The sequence below is a fragment of the Globicephala melas genome, chromosome X (assembly GCF_963455315.2).
Source record: "Globicephala melas chromosome X, mGloMel1.2, whole genome shotgun sequence".
Lineage (NCBI taxonomy): Eukaryota > Metazoa > Chordata > Mammalia > Artiodactyla > Delphinidae > Globicephala > Globicephala melas.
Genome location: NC_083335.1, coordinates 98,172,320 through 98,189,709, shown reverse-complemented (window position 1 = coordinate 98,189,709; position 17,390 = coordinate 98,172,320). Strand labels below are relative to the sequence as shown.

At 35.6% G+C, this 17,390-nt stretch overlaps 1 protein-coding gene across 1 annotated transcript in view; it reads right to left on the bottom strand.

Moving 5' to 3' along the window:
• DMD (dystrophin) overlaps positions 1 to 17,390 on the bottom strand; it is a 2,243,521-nt gene that overhangs the window by 1,371,706 nt on the left and 854,425 nt on the right. Inside the window, exons 23-26 of the mRNA XM_060293058.2 lie at positions 13,005 to 13,217; positions 10,064 to 10,177; positions 8,961 to 9,116; positions 2,426 to 2,596 (exon numbers count right to left, since the gene is read on the bottom strand). Of these exons, the coding sequence (XP_060149041.1) occupies positions 2,426 to 2,596; positions 8,961 to 9,116; positions 10,064 to 10,177; positions 13,005 to 13,217 (654 nt within the window). The remainder of the gene's footprint in view (positions 1 to 2,425; positions 2,597 to 8,960; positions 9,117 to 10,063; positions 10,178 to 13,004; positions 13,218 to 17,390) is intronic.

Here is a 17,390-nt window from a genome sequence, read left to right as displayed (position 1 = left end):
GTTGGGCCACTCATTTCAGGGACTGTGTATAACTTTTTAAAAAAAAAATTGAGACAGTCTACTCTCCAGTACTGGAAAAGGAAAAGGGATCTGACTGAGTGGTTACCAGATAAGCAAAGTGTTCAAGGAATGAGGGGAGAGGGCCAGATCCAAACAAAGGGACCAGGAAACACAGAACAGCTGAACACAAGCTGACTGCTGATTATCTCCTTAGGGATCTGAAGTAGTGGCTATGCAGCATTAGAAGAGATGGCGAGAAAAGCCATGAGGGAATTGAGACGTGCAAGGAAAGGCAAGTGGGGTGGCACATGCTTCACAGAATGGAATGGAATGGCATATCATAGCTTAGAACAGCTTAGAATGGGATAGGGATAGAGGGAAATATATTCTTGATTCTACCACAGATAAAGCCTGTGACTATGAGTAAATTATTTGACCTATCTGGGAATTTCCGTTTTCTGATCTGCACAGAGGAAGTGTAGACTAGTTTCCTTCCAAAGTACCCTCCAGCTCTCACATTCTATAATGATATAATTTCCTTAATGGGGACCTCCCCACAGTCAAACTTAAAATCATTATAGTCCTTCCAATGGCTTTCTCATTTCACTAAGAATGAAAACCCCTCCGTATCCTACAAAGCTCCTGTGTTAGCAGATATCTACTCAGCCCCTACAAATCACCTCAGGTCATTTATCCTGTTTTACTCTCTTCAGTCAGGTGGGCCTCTTTCTCTTCCCAATTAGCCTTAGGGTCTTTGCAGGAGCTCTTCCCTCAGAATGGAATGTGCCCCATAAGACATTTTTAAGGTTGGCTTTTTCTTATGATTCATATCTCAGATTAAATATAATTCCTCACAAATGCCCTACAAATCAACCCTTTCTAAAACAGCATCTCACCACCTCCAACTGCCACCTGCGCTCTAGTTATTATTTATTTCACAATCCTGGTTTGTTTTTTTGGGAAATCATCATGATCTCAAATGAATTTTTAAATTTCTCCATTCATTGCCTACCCCCCCGCCCCAACTAGAATGAAAATTCCAAGAAGTCAGGTAGCTTTTATGTATTGCACACTACTGTATTCTGTGTCTAGAAGGGTGTTTGACAGTAAGTATACAATATTTCTTGATAAATGAATGATGTATGGTATTGTTAGATTAGAATGATTCTGTAGTTTTTAATACTCAAAGACACTATTACTGTTTATCCAAATATAGTCTTCCTTATATGTTTTAATTTTAATTTCCATGTGACTAAAGCCATATGATATCTTTGATATTTAAGCATCTGAGTTTTCATGTGGGCACATTCTACTAATTACAATATTCATTGAATAATCATATAAAATATATAATAAAGTGCATATAATTAATTTCTTACCACACAACAATGATAATAATGGTAATAATAATGAACTAGTTTGGGGCATCTATTTTGTGTACTACATTAGGACTTTTATGTTTCACCCTTCAAATAATTCTGAAAATCAGGTATTTTGATATCTAGTTCACAAATGAGGGAATGAAAGCTCACTGGGCTTATGCAACTTGCCCAAGTTTACACAGTTGGCAAGGGGCCAAAGCAGGTTTTAAACCCAAGTGTCTAGCTCCAAAATGATTCTGCTCCATCATGAGGCCTCAAACCAAACAAATATGTATTAATAATTCACCTAGGCTAATGTGGTTAAAAAATGTGTTATTGCTAGTACATGAAGATAGTAAGTATCATTATAGCTGCAAATCATTGAGTGCTCACTCTGAGCTAGGTAATTTACTTACATTTAAGTTTCAATCCTCAGTTGATACTTTCAAGTTATAAAATGAGATGATTTACACATGAAAAAATAGAGGATTACACTGACTACTGAGTTGTCCGGGGCCATCCTGAAATGCAGTTGTGTAGATCCAATTACCAAGCTTCACCTCCCAGTCCTTTCTACATACCAGTTTCCTTGGTCCTAAATCAATGTTGTATTTTTTATCCTATCGTTTCAAGAGAAGTTCATGTAAACACAGTCCTTTTATCCATATTAAAGACCATCAGCTAAAATATTTAGTACTCCCAAATTCTAAGAAACCCTTTAAACCACCAAATTAACACAGCCTGTTGACATTTCCAACTGTCATTTCAATAACACTTTGACATATTTCCAGTTTGAATTTGCATCAGCTAGAAACATCTAATGTGAGTAGCTGATTCCAATCTCTTAATAGTACATAATTTCAAGGGGAAAATGCTCCAAACCGTGATTGTCAATATTTATGTTGTGACCACAATGCATAGACTTAATAAATAAAAAGTTTAAACATTCTATACAATGTATATCAAACTTGAAGCTAAATCAATCAAAAAGCAACCTCTACTATTAAACCAAGAAAAGAGCCGACTGTGCAGAATCACAATTTGTTTAATTTGGTTTCTTTTACCTTCATCTCTTCAACTGCTGTCTGTAATTCATCTGGGGTTTTATATTCAAAATCTCTCTCTAGGTATTCTTCTTCAGCTTGTGTCATCCATTCATGCATCTCTGATAAATCTTTCTGAAGGCTTACAGTTTTATCCAAACCTCCCTTTAAGGCCTCCTTTCTGGCATAGACCTTCCATAAAACAAACCAAGAAGTAAAGCATGAATATTGAAAGTCAAAAAACATTACCATTATATTATTATTGACGAGTCTGTAAATAATAGAAAGCTTAGATACAAAAGATGAAGCAAGAAGTAAAAAGCTTACATGAAGGAGGAAAGTAAGTCATAGCAATTGGATACACTTAATTTCACCTAAGTGTTAAAATGAGATATAGGCATTTCCTTGGCATAATGAACAGATTCTCTTAAGACCATAATTTAGCTATTGTGTATGGTAATGCATTTCTGCAAATGGAGAATAAAGAAAAACATTGTTTCAGTTGGAAGAGTAAATTTGTTGGCACACAATAGAAGTAGAAATTCTTTGTGCTCTTTGATGCTGTTTTACAAGTCCAAATATCCTAGGAACTTAATAATCATATACCTACAGAAAACTCTCATAAAAAAGAAAAAAATAGAAAATGGATAAAAGACATAGTCATGTAATTCACAGAAATAAAATTAAAATGAGGCCATATATATGTGAAAAGATGCTCAGTATCATTTATAGTTAAATAACAGCAAATTAAATTTAGTATGTTTTCAAATATGAGACTGGAAAAAACTAGCAAAAATGCCCAGTTTGAGCAGGGATGTGGGAAAAGAAAAGTTTTTACACCCGTTGAGGGAAATATCTGACATAGTACAACCTTTTAGACAGTAAATTGGCAAAATGCATTAAATTTCTTAATGTTCATAAATCTGAGTCTACTCTTCCACTTTAAAGAATGAATCATACAAAACGAAGTGTACAAAGTTGTATGTACACTATTCAATTCAGCTTTGGAGACAGCAACATATTGGAAACAAACCCAAATGTGCTTTCATGGAGAGTTAGTTAAATAAATAGTGGGATACACATGTACACACACAGAATAGGATACCACATAGCACCGATACATCTATACTGAAGTGAAAGTTATCCGGTATTTAATTTTAAATTAAAAAAACAAGTTGAAAAACAGCATGTGTGACAGGAGACTTGTGCCTTGTAAAGCCTCATACATTTCTGAAATACTAACTTTATAACAGAATTTATTACTTATTAACCAGAAAGATAGCAAAACTTAAAATACCTAAGAGAAAATCGTGCATGATAATAGCTTGTTATAAAGTACCCTGCTGTAACACATTGAGGGAAAAATCTCAATTCAGTATTAGAATGATTATATATAGTGCTTCTCTTTTACCTTAAAAAATAACTCTAGGGACTTCCCTGGTGGTGCAGTGGCTAGGAATCTGCCTGCCAATGCAGGGAACACAGGTTCGAGCCCTGGTCCGGGAAGATCCCACATGCTGCGGAGCAACTAAGCCCGTGTGCCACAACTATTGAGCTTGCGCTCTACAGCCTGTGAGCCACAACTACTGATCCCATATGCCACAACTACTGAGGCCCACACGCCTAGAGCCAGTGCTCTGCAACAAGAGAAGCCACCGCAATGGGAAGCCTGCACACCACAACGAAGAGTAGCCCCCACTCGCCGCAACTAGCGAAAGCCCGCATGAAGCAACGAAGACCCAACACAGCCAAAAATAAATTAATTAATTAATTAAAAAATAACTCTAATCAAATGATGTTATTCTTCTCTCTGGGATTAAGTAGAGTTCTATCTTTTAAATAACAGAGTTGTAATTGTAAAGTCTTAATACATAAGGCATACTTTTAGTATAATGAAGTTTTCATGGTACTTTACCAAATACTAAATATGTACAGAACCATCATCATATTAATTTTCCTTACACTTTGCAACCACCCTAAGCCTAAGGTAGTTAAATTAAAACTACTTTCTTTACTCTCCTAGGAGAATGTAGTGCTTCATCTATTGAAGTGTAAATGTATGTTTCATTCTGACACAGCTAGAAGCACGTATCTAACAATTACACTAGTTAAGGTATAAAGATTATTTTGCATAGTCAATGAGCCTATAATAAGCCCAAGTAAACAAGCTGTTAAATTTTTACTTAGATACTCTGCTATAATCTTTTGAGGTAGTTGGCAAAGTGACAATAATATTAGAGTGACTAACGGAACTTAGGCAAAGACTTGTAGTAAAAAACATATTGCATGCTATAAAACTAAACCAGAAGAAAGGGATCAGGAGTGATTATTTTAAAAGGAAAGAAAGAAAAGAAAAGGAATTCATTTTGAGGTGACAGCATGAGTGCATTGGAAAGAACACCAGCTTTGGAATCTGGATACCTGTACTCAGTCACTAACAAGCTAAGTGAACCTGGAAACATCACTTCATTTCTCTTTATCTCCACTTCTTAACTAACCTAACAATTGGAGCAGAAGATTTCCAAGGTCTTTTCCAAATTTAACATTCCACAGCTCTACAACTGATCAGAGAGAGATGAATTTTTTTTTTTGTGGTTTTGTATTTTAGAAGGGTTTCTGTGAAAACATTGAGGTTAAAATCACAATTTCTCCCTCACCTTTATCACATTAGTGATGTCAACCTTCTAGCCTTAAATTTACCAATCGACCACCAGTTTCAGCAGATTATACTGCATCAACCTCTTGATAAAATAGAAAGTTCTTCATGTTTCCTGTTCTAGAATTTGTAAATCTAACATTCAGCACTGCCCCTCCCCATTCTACTTCCTTTTCCCCCCACCTTTATTAAGATACAATTGACATAAAACACTGTTTAAAGTACACATATATATTGTGAAATGATTACCACAATAGGATTAGTCAATGCCTTCATCATCACACATGATTACCGTTTTACTTTTTATCGTGAAAACATTAAAGATCTACTGTCCCAGCAACTGACAAGTATAGAATATAAAACTGTCAGCTGTAGTTACCATACTGTAAATTAGATCCCAAGAACTTCCTCATCATAAACCAGAAGTTTGTACCACTTGACCAGAATCTCTTCATTTCCGCCACTCTGCAAGCCCTGGCAGTCCCCATTCTACTCACTTGAGTTTGGCTTTTTTAGATTCCACATATAACTGAGATCATACAGCATTTGTTTTTCTCTGACTTATTTGACCTAGTATGATACCCTCAAGTTTCATCCAGCTTGTTGCAAATTGCAAGCTTTCCTTCTTTCTCACAGCTGAATAATACTGTGTGTGTGCGCGCGTGTGTGTGTGCGCGCGCGCACCACATCTTCTTTATCTGTTTATCCCTGACCAAAGCTTAGGTTGTCTCCTTATCTTGGCTATTGTGAATAATGTTGCAATGAATTTGGGAGTGCAGATATCTCTTTGAGATCCTGATTTCATTTCCTTTGTAAATATACCCAGAAGTGGGATTGCTGGATCATAAGGCAGCTCTATTTTTAATTATTTGAGGAATCTCCATACAGGTTCCATAGTGGTTGTATTGTGTGTGTGCTGGAGGCTGCGGGGTGTGATGTCTAGGTTATGAAGCTGGGAGTGAGTGGCTGAGGCAGGGTGGAAGACAAAAATCACTGGAGCGGTTACCAAGGAACCGAGGGCTCAGGAACTAGAAGAACCATCTAAGAAGATACTGAAATCACCAAGAATTATGACAGGAGTTAACAGTGAGTCAGCTGTTAAAATACTCAAGGAATGAGGCAGAGTGACCCAGGGGTCTGTGGATGACTGCACCCAAAAGATGCATTGACTTGGAAAGACAATGATCTGCAAGGTGCCAGAATGACATCCACCTGGTTTCTAAATCCAGTGTTTCTTGATAACTATCTAGTATAAATTTATAGCCACTAATAATTAAAATATATAATCATACATTATTTATTTAGAAATTATAAATGCTTTATAATTTTATATATGTAGGTTTATGTCTATTTCATATCCATTTATTTTATTTAACAAGTGGTTATTCTGTGCTAGATACTGATCTGTACACCTTACAAACACAAATTCATTTAATTATTATTTTAAAATTCTTATAAAGCAGGCAGTAATATCATCACATTGTAAAGACTGGGAAACTGAAGCACAGAGAGATTAAACAACTCTTCCAGGATCACACAAGTAGTTTATGGTGAAGGCAAGATCTAAACCCAGGCAATCTGGTTCCAGAGCTGTTGCTCTTACACATTGTTTGCCTCTCTATCCACAAGAAAGTCTTCTCCATCCATCAGAGTTTTTATTTTATCCAATTTGGCCAAATATTTTGGGGAAGTGGGTCTGACAAATCTTTTCATTGTGAGATAGGAGTTATCTTACATAAATGTTATCTTTATTTTTGTGTACATAGTTTATACGTTCAATTTAAGCACCCCACTTGAATTCCAGATGTATTTTGACTGTCTACTTCTCCAAAATAAACATGACCAAAATAGAAGTACTGATCATTCTATTAAGCTAGTCAATTTGGTTCCTCCCTTAGCTCGCAGTCTTTCCTTCTTTAAAGGCACAGTAGCCAACACTGTTGCTCAAAACAGAAAACTCTGAATATGCTTATCCCTCCCTCCCCATCACCCTGGACTTTCTGCAAGCATTCTCCTTCAGCAAGCACTGCCATTTCTAATGGGGTCTGATAAAACATAAAATCAAGAAACAAATGTGTACTTAGGATAAGAATAATGATCAAGGAAGGGTAGATGTGAGTGTGAAAGCCCTGATGAAAAATATAACAAGGAAGAACTTGCCTAACTGGTTAGAAGAAACAAGAAAAACGAGTGACCACATTGAGTGAGATAAGCTTGCTGAAGTTGGCCAGGGAGGACAGAGTTTCTACAAAGTTTGACTCACACAAGCACTTTGGTCCAGTTTGCCTAGAATAACACAGCCCCTCTTCATGTTAATTACTGTATAATGGTAAAATACACATAAAAGCAATAAACAGTAATGAGACAGAGCAACAAGAGTTCAAACCAGCTCTATCTCTATGGGAGAACTTGGAAAATTATTGGGAGAGGTTTGGACAGTTAACCAAACATGACGTCATAAGAGGATTATACGTTTCAAATTTCTTCATGTCTCTCAATCTCCACTAACATCCCCGGCTGTTCTTTGCCAGTATTATTTCCTACCTGGATAACTGGGATTCCTACGTGCTTCCACTTGTGCCCCTTTGGTCTATTCTTCATATAACAGGATTATATAGCAAACTTTTAAACAACCACTTTACATGATGCCACTTCTATACCTAAAGGTCTAATAGCTTCCCATCGTACCTGATATGAATAGTAAATCCTCACTGTGACTTAAAAGAAAATTAATGACTTATTTCCCGCCCATTTTCTCATAAAACTTTTTTTGCTGTTGTCCTCTCCCTTGCTCTAAATAAACTGGTGTTGTCCTTTCTATTCATCCATTAAAAGCATTCAACAAACAAATACCTTTCATACTGGCCTTCCAGGAAAACATCAATGATAAAATCTATTCTCTAGGTAATATTTTTTTCCTGAACATCCCTTCTAGAACCAGCTTACTGCAGGAGAAGAATGCAAGCTAGCTGACCCAGGGCTATCTCATCTGTGAGTTAATAGAACTGCTGAGCATTTGTCAGTGATGGTATTAGCTGGGTGACTTGTCTTGACTTTTACTTGTCCAAATTCCTTTCTTTTTCAAATTTAGTTTTTGCCTTTTGGCATGATTTCTTTTCAACTTTCAAAGGTTACTTAGAAATAACGAAAGACTGACTGCCTCTAATACACGTAAAATGAAACCTATCGTTAACTTCAAAAAAGGTATTAGTGTACTGAAAAGCAGTCACTGCATTAGGTCAAAATTTCATCTTTTGAACAAGAAGTATCTGATGTACACTACATGTGTATGTAATATTTTCTCTTCCGTAATTTAATCTTAAAATTGGAAATAAATATCTATAAAACACTCTGCTATATAAAAATGAGGAACTCAGATGTGAATGTACAGTTATTTTATATGTTTTCTACTGAGCTATTCTTAACTATTTCCCAATCTTAATCCATTTATTGAAAGGGACGTACTGAAGAAGCCAAACTTGTCAATCTTAACAATCAAAAGTGAAAAATACTTATCATATTTGTACATATGCATGCATTACTCATTCATTTTATTTCTGTACCAAGTATAGAAGTAAAAAGTATCTTCTGTTGATCCAACTACTTGTATAAAGTTATGCATTGGAGAAAAGATTCAATAAAAATAATGCCTAAGAAAAGGGCCTTATTGTTCAGAATGACAGCTGCATGCGATAAGGTCATTTTAGGACGCCAATAAGATGAATATACTATTTAAAATATCTACTATGAAAATAATTTATATGCTAGACAAAGGCTAGTTTTAATTAACTGTGCTTTAAAGCAACAACATAGAGACTAAACTTTTTAAAAGGGCAATGGTGAAGGGAGACATTAAGAAATCATAATTAAAAAGAAGCGAGCCACAGAGATTGAACATACCTGTCGGCACATGTGGTCCCACTGAGTGTTAAGTTCTCTGAGCTCTGTCTCCAGTCTAGAAGCAAACTCTGGCTCCGCTTCATTCTTTATTTTCTGTCCACCTTCATTGACACTGTTTAGACTGGGCTGAATTGTCTGAATATCACTGACTAAAAGCTAAGGAAATAATTCAATTTAAGTTAGCTGAAAAAATTACCACAACCTATTTGAAATGCAACAATAGGTAGGAAACATATAATTAGGAATCATGACACTACACATGAATTTTGCCCTTTAAAATCTGAAATATATGTTGCAAAAAAATGTTCAGTGGTTTTTATGGCATGAATGAAATAGGGAATTATGTATCTGTAGTCTACTTATATTAGTTACAAAAGTAAATACGCTTAATACTTTGTGTGAGAAAACTGCAAAAATGATGAGTTTTATACATTATTATTTTTGAAGGAATTTTGATTTTCAAACACAGGGTATTGCAATAATTGTTTATAGCAAGATGGTGTGAAGGTTATTTTTAAAATGGATTTGCTTTTTTAGCTTTTATTCACAAAGAAAGTTCTTTAAAGAACTAGATTGTTCTCCTCCCACTGCATGACAATTGTATAATCATATTATTTCAAAATACACGTTGTCTTATACTACAGTGCAACACACATGGTAAGAAAAACATAGTATGACTGATAACCTGTAATAAGATATAACAAATAGCTCAAAAAATTCTTTACCTTTAAATTAAACTGCATGTTATATCAAAATAATACTGTAAAGTGAGTGTTGAGTAAAAGGCAATATTTTGTCTATTTCTCTCTTATTTAGCCCAGTTTCTCAACCTTGGCACTACTGTCATTTGGGGCTGGGTAATTCTTTGCTGTGGGGTGCTGTTCTGTGCATTGTAGGATATTTAGATGCATCCCTGGACTCTACCCACTAGATGCCAGTAGCATCTACCCCACCCCAAGTTGCCACAAATGAAAACGCCTCCAGACATTGCTAAATGTCCCCCAGAGGGACAAAACTGCCCCTGGTTCAGAATCATCAATATAACTAAATAATATTTTCCATATAAAAGTCTTCATATGAAAAGTATCATATAAAAATCTTACCCTGCACTGCTTCAGCTGTTTTTTAAGAATTTCTGAATCCCCAAGGGCAGGCCATTCCTCTTTCAAGAAAACATCAACTTCGGCCATCCATTTCTTCAGGGTTTTTATGTGATTCTGAAATCAGAGACCCATTTTAAGGCATTATTGGGGTGCTGATTTATCTTAACACAATTCATCACGGTGATATGTTTGAACACAAGCCTAGGAACAATTCCCATGTTTGAAGGATGTCTCTATGTAGCTCTTCAGGAAAAGAATATTTTCTCTAAGACTGCATTTTTATGGCCTACTGTATGAGCACTGGTGTATGAAGTCTGCTATTGTTAAAAATAAAAAATTACTACCAAATGTGGTTTTATGATGTTGCTCTTGAGAACATTAAATCATATCCCCCTCTAGAGAAATTTTAAGTTACAAAACAACTCATGATGATACTAAGAATGTGCCCTTAAGTACATAAAACAAACTATGAACAGTAAACTCAATGTAATGGTGTCTTTATAGCCTCCCTAAACCTGAACTTCCAAAAAACTGTTTTCTACAGTTGACAGTTTACATAGCCCCTCCAGTTGAGAACTTTCAGAACAAGACTTTGTCATCTTTAAAGAGAGAAAAAATTTGCTTTTCGTTTCCCATTTGCCTGACCAGGGTGAAGTAATGATCAGGTGGAAAATGTCATCTTTTATCATTTGTAAATAGCCAAGTACATCCCATTATTTTCTCACATAATGTCTGTTTGTTCTGCTGCTTTTTGGGGGCTACTTTTCAAGTGTATGATTTTTCAAACTCCTTTATTTGCCTACAATTCAACTATGCTGTCCAGATGTGCTACTTTCTCCTTTCTTAATTAAATTTCTATTGAAAATGTGTGCTTCTCAGAAATTTTCCTCTTCAATATGATAAATAATAATGACTTTAAAAGCATTTGACTGAATCTAAAAACTTCAACATTATTATCTGGCTGACATCTTTTGAGCCTAGTTTTGCTCTTTTCTTCACATCACCACTGTCCTAGTTTAGATCTTATTATTGGCTCCTTGATTATTGCATTAGCTCTTTTTGGTATCTGCTTCAGTCTTACTCCACTCTAATCCATTCTCCACAGTGGTGCCAATATTATTCTCTCCTCCTTCCTCTTCTCAAAGTGATGTTTTAAAAACACAGATATTATCTTATCTTTCCCCCCTTAAAGTAACAGTTCCACCTTATCATTATTTTTAATCCCATCACCATTAGATTATAATTCATATTCCAAAGCATGGTGACCAACCCATTCACGATCTACCCCAGACCACTTCTCCAATCACATATTTTATTAATCTCCAAACATATCTTTTGTCTCCCCAATATTGAACTACTTCCAGTTAATTGAACATACTGCTCTATTTTGTCAGGAACTCTTTCTTCCTCTTTTATTAGGTGCCTAAATTCTACTTATTCAAGGTGTAGTAAGATAAACCATGCTCCAAGAACATTTCATAACCCCTTTTCCCAGTTTATGTTGCTTTTCTTCTCTTTCCACTATCATAACATTTACTGCACTGTTTAATTTACTTACTGTCGTGGGTTAAATAATGACCCTCCAAGATGTTCAGGCCCCCATCACTGGAACCTGTGAATACGGTGCCTCATATGGCAAAAAGGAATTCGCAGATGTGATTAAGTTAAGGATTTTGAGATGGGGAGATGATCCTGGGTTATCCAGATGGGCACAATATAACCACAAGGGTCCTTATTAAGACGGAGGCAGGAGTGTAAGAGAGAAATTGGAAGGTGTTATACTACTGGCTTTAAAGACAGAAGATGGAAACATAAGCCAAGGAATGTAGTTTCCAAAAGCTAAAAATGACAAGGAAACAAATTTTCTCCTAAAGCCTCCAGAAAGGACACAGCCCTGCCTATACCTTGATTTTAGCTCACTGAGACTGACATTGAACTTCTGACCCCCAGAACTGTAACATAATAAATGTGTGCTGCTTTAAGCCATTAAATTTGCAGCAACTTATTACAGCAGCAATAGGAAAAAAATACACTCACCTTTCTCCTTCACCAGAACATGGGCTCCTTGATGGCAAGGACCAAGTAATTGTACCCTCTTTCGCCAGTGGTACTGATAAAAATGTTTTTATGTATATGTGTGTATGCATGTATATGCATGTACACATATGTTCCTACGTAGAGACACATAAATGTGGATGTTGTGCTTTAAAGAATGATTTAAAACTGCTTGGTCTTTTGGTTTGTGAAAGGTAAGAAAAAAACAACTAAGTAGCTGGACTGGGATTTAGATCCAAAGGCGTCTTATTCCAATGCTTTTCCATCATGCCATGATGCTTTCAAGATTCTTCCCAGCATTAACATTCTTCACAATAATTTACCACATAAGAGAGATATTACCTGCATCACCAAATGTTTTAAACTTTAGACTACAGTGTAATTGTTGGTTTACTAATGCTTGGGTGATCAGGTGGCACTATTCAAACAAATTAAGTCAGTAGAAGTTGGTTTGTAGAAGGTGATGGGGTCAAATTTATACATAAAATTACAAGTGAAATATGCTGATGAAATGATATGACTATATTACATGGTAGATAACTTCTTATCTATTCATAAGCTAAATGATACCTCTATTTAGAGGACAACCAGACTAAAGAAAAGATGGGTTTTGAAAATTACTGAGCTAAAAACATGTTTAAGTCCTATTGGTATTGGTGGAAAAAAAACTAATTCTAAAGAAAATCTAAGAAGCAGAACTCTTAATTAAAGTTTTCTTAAAATCAATAGGCAGACTATACTCCCTTGAGACAGATTTGTGTCTTTTGACCTTATCACTGACTTTGAGGGACTATGGAGGTTAAATGTCTTTAAATTTTGTAACTCATCATTAGGAGACAAACAAGTAAAGAAAAAAATGAATATAAAAAGTAAAATCTTGAAGTACCTGAAGTTTTCGGAGTTTAGCCATTTGCTCCTCCAGTTTTTGGCAATGTTCGACCAGCTGGGCACAGAGTTTCTTCCATCGGCCCTCAATCTCTTCAAATTCTGACTGATATTTCCTGCTAATATTAGAGGGCGCTTTCCTTGACATCTCTTTCACAGTGGTGCTGAGATAGTTTAGGCCATTTTGTTGTTCTTGTAGAGAGTTTTGTAAAGCCTCAAAATTAAAAAGAAGAAAGTGCATTTATACTGACTGATGAATACTAACGAGTTTCATTGTTCAATTTCATTGACTAGTTTCAGATAAATCAAATTACTTAAAATGAAAGCTACGTGATTCAAACATCTAAAAATAAATTATGTACATTAATTATAAAATAGTCATTTAAATTCTAATTTTAATAAGAGTAGTTTACACATTATTTAATAATATTTTATTTAAAAATCTACGCCTAGTCTTCTGAACAATGCCAAATATATACAAAGCTATATATTACTGAACCAAAGAGCTTTAGCACACCTAATTTTATTACATTTTGTCTGTATATTAATAACTGCATTTATGATTCAATTAATGGAGTTTAACTTAATTATACTGAGCCTTTAAGTAAGATAACTTTTAACCTTCATAGATAAAAATATAACTAAATCAGATTGATAGATGTGATAACAAAGCTCTGAATAAGTTACCAGATGGAAGGTTTACTAATGCCACTTAATGAATGTTTTTTTATTTTTCAAAAGACACTGCTCTGTTCTGTAGTATCACAGTGAAATTCTAGGGAATTTTGGGGAGAATTTACAACTTGATTTTACATTTGTACTGTATAATCTATTCCACCCCTTATAACACGATGCATATCTTTAGGTTTCACCGACTCAGTATTTATTTAAATGTTACTTTCTGGTTATAAACTAAAAAGGGTGAAGATAAAAAATTGAAAAAAATACCCATTATATACAACTATTACTTTTTTTTTTTTTTTTGCGGTACGCGGGCCTCTCACTGTTGTGGCCTCTCCCGCTGCGGAGCACAGGCTCCGGACGTGCAGGCTCCGGACACGCAGGCTCAGTGGCCATGGCCCACGGGTCTAGCCGCTCCGCAGCATGTGAGATCTTCCCGGACCGGGGCACGAACCCGTGTCCCCTGCATCGGCAGGCAGACTCTCAACCACTGCGCCACCAGGGAAGCCCACAACTATTACTTTTTACATAAACTTCCAGTTCTTTCCATGTAAAACTAAACCTTGAAGAGCTAATCATATTTTACCACTCACATATGCATAATTATGTGTCAAACATAATTTGGTGGTTGCATACCTTATGTTTATTTTGTGATATGTTATTTTTTATTTTTATTTTACTTTATTAAACTGTTACCCTTGATTATTTACACAATATCTAGTATGCATAGAACTACATTTTTTTAAACATCTTTATTGGAGTACAATTGCTTTACAATGGTGTGTTAGTTTCTGCTTTATAACAAAGTGAATCAGTTATACATATACATATGTCTCCATATCTCTTCCCTCTTGCATCTCCCTCCCTCCCTCCCTCCCTCCCTATCCCACCCTACTAGGTGGTAACAAAGCACCAGGCTGATCTCCCTGTGCTCTGCGGCTGCTTCCCACTAGCTATTTATTTGACGTTTAGTAGTGTATATATGTCCATGCCACTCTCTCACTTTGTCCCAGCTTACCCTTCCCCCTACCCATATCCTCAAGTCCATTCTCTAGTAGGTCTGCATCTTTAGTCCCATCTTGCCGCTAGGTTCTTCATGACTTTTTTTTTTTTAGATTCCATATATATGTGCTAGCATATGGTATTTGTTTTTCTCTTTCTGACTTACTTCACTCTGTATGACAGACTCTAGGTCCATCAACCTCACTACAAATAACTCAATTTCGTTTCTTTTTATGGCTGAGTAATATTCCATTGTATATATGTGCCACATCTTCTTTACCCACTTATATGTTGCTGGACACTTAGGTTGCTTCCATGTCCTGGCTATTGTAAATAGAGCTGCAATGAACACTGTGGCACATGACACTTTATGAATTATGGTTTTCTCAGGGTATATGCCCAATAATGGGATTGCTGGCTCGTATGGTAGTTCTATTTTTAGTATTTTAAGGAACCTCCATACTGTTCTCCACAGTGGCCGTATCAATTTACATTCCCTCCAACAGTGAAAGAGGGTTCTCTTTTCTCCACGCCCTCTCCAGCATTTATTGTTTGTAGATTTTTTGATGATGGCCATTCTGACCGGTGTGAGATGATATCTCATTGTAGCTGTGATTTGCATTTCTCTAATGATTAGTGATGTTGAGCATCTTTCATGTGTTTGTTGGCAATCTGTATATCTTCTTTGGAGAAATGTCTATTTAGGTCTTCTGCCCATTTTTGGATTGGGTTGTTTGTTTTTTTGATATTGAGCTGCCTGAGCTGCTTCTAAATTTTGGAGATTAATCCTTTGCCCACTGCTTCATTTGCAAATATTTTCTCCCATTCTGAGGGTTGTCTTTTCGTCTTGTTTATGGTTTCCTTTGCTGTGCAAAAGCTTTTGAGTTTCATTAGGTCCCATTTGTTTATTTTTGTTTTTATTTCCGTTTCTCTAGGAGGTGTGTCAAAAAGGATCCTGCTGTGATTTATGTCACAGAGTATTCTGCTTCGGCTTTCCTCTAAGAGTTTGATAGTTTCTGGCCTTATATTTAGGTCTTTAATCCATTTTGAGTTTATTTTTGTGTATGGTGTTAGGGAGTGTTCTAATTTCATTCTTTTACATGTAGTTGTCCAGTTTTCCCACCACCACATATTGAAGAGGCTGTCTTTTCTCCATTGTATATTCTTGCCTCCTTTATCAAAGATAAGGTGACCGTACGTGCGTGGGTTTATCTCTGGGCTTTCTATCCTGTTCCATTGATCTATCTTTCTGTTTCTGTCCCAGTATCATACTGTCTTGGTTACTGTAGCTTTGTAGTATAGCCGGAAGTCAGGGAGCCTGATTCCTCCAGCTCCGTGTTTCTTTCTCAAGATTACTTTGGCTATTTGGGGTCTTTTGTGTTTCCATACAAATTGTGAAATTTTTTGTTCTAGTTCTGTGAAAAATGCCAGTCGTAGTTTGATAGGGATTGCATTGAATCTGTAGATTGCTTTGGGTAGTAGAGTCATTTTCACAATGTTGATTCTTCAAATGCAAGAACATGGTGTATCTCTCCATCTATATGTATCATCTTTAATTTCTTTTATCAGTGTCTTATAATTTTCTGCATACAGGTCTTTTGCCTCCTTAGGCAGGTTTACTCCTAGATATTTTATTCTTTTTGTTGCAATGGTAAATGGGAGTGTTTTCTTAATTTCATTTTCATATTTTTCATCATTAGTGTATGGGAATGCAAGAGATTTCTGTGCATTAATTTGTATCCTGCCACTTTACCAAATTCATTGATTAGCTCTAGTACTTTTCTGGTAGCATCTTTAGGATTCTCTATGTTTAGTGTCATGTAATCTGCAAACAGTGACAGCTTTACTTCTTTTTCGATTTGGATTCCTTTTATTTCTTTTTCTTCTCTGATTGCTGTGGCTAAAACTTCCAAAACTATGTTGAATAATAGTGGTGAGAGTGGGCAACCTTGTGTTGTTCCTCATCTTACTGGAAATGGTTTCACTTTTTCACCACTGGGGACGATGTTGGCTATGGGTTTGTCATATATGGTCTTTATTATGTTGAGGAAAGTTCCCTCTATGTAGAACTACATTTTGAGCTAAGCAATTTATTGTGAGCCTTCTCCCATGTCATTAAGTATTTTTCAAAAACAGATTTTAATTGCTTCTGCAGTTCATTTAACCATTTCCCATTATTAGCTGTATAAATTAATTTTAAGTTTTCCACTCTTTTAAATTATGTTTATGATCTATTTATGTATATCTCTATGTATCTATATCTGAAAAGTTTTCCTCAGCAAAACTTACATTCAATTTACATTCCCTCCAATAAGTGAGATGTAGTTCATTGCTGCCAGATCTGCACTTACTATATCTTTTGGGTTTCTTTTTTTTTGCAATTTAGTATGTAAAAAATAGTATCTCATTTTGTAAATTTGTACTACATCCTTACAATTTCTTTTGTTAATTAAAGTATAGTTGAGTTAATATATTAGTTTCAGGTGTACAACATAGTAAGTCAGTGTTTTAATAGATGATACTCCATTTAAAGTTACTATGAAACATTGGCTATATTCCTTGTGCTGTACAAGATATCCTTGTATCTTACTTATTTTACACATAGTAGTTTGTACCTCTTAATCCCATACCCCAATTTTGCCCCTCCCCCACCCCTCTGCCCACTGGCAATCACTAGTTTGTTCTCTGTATGAGTCTGTTTCTG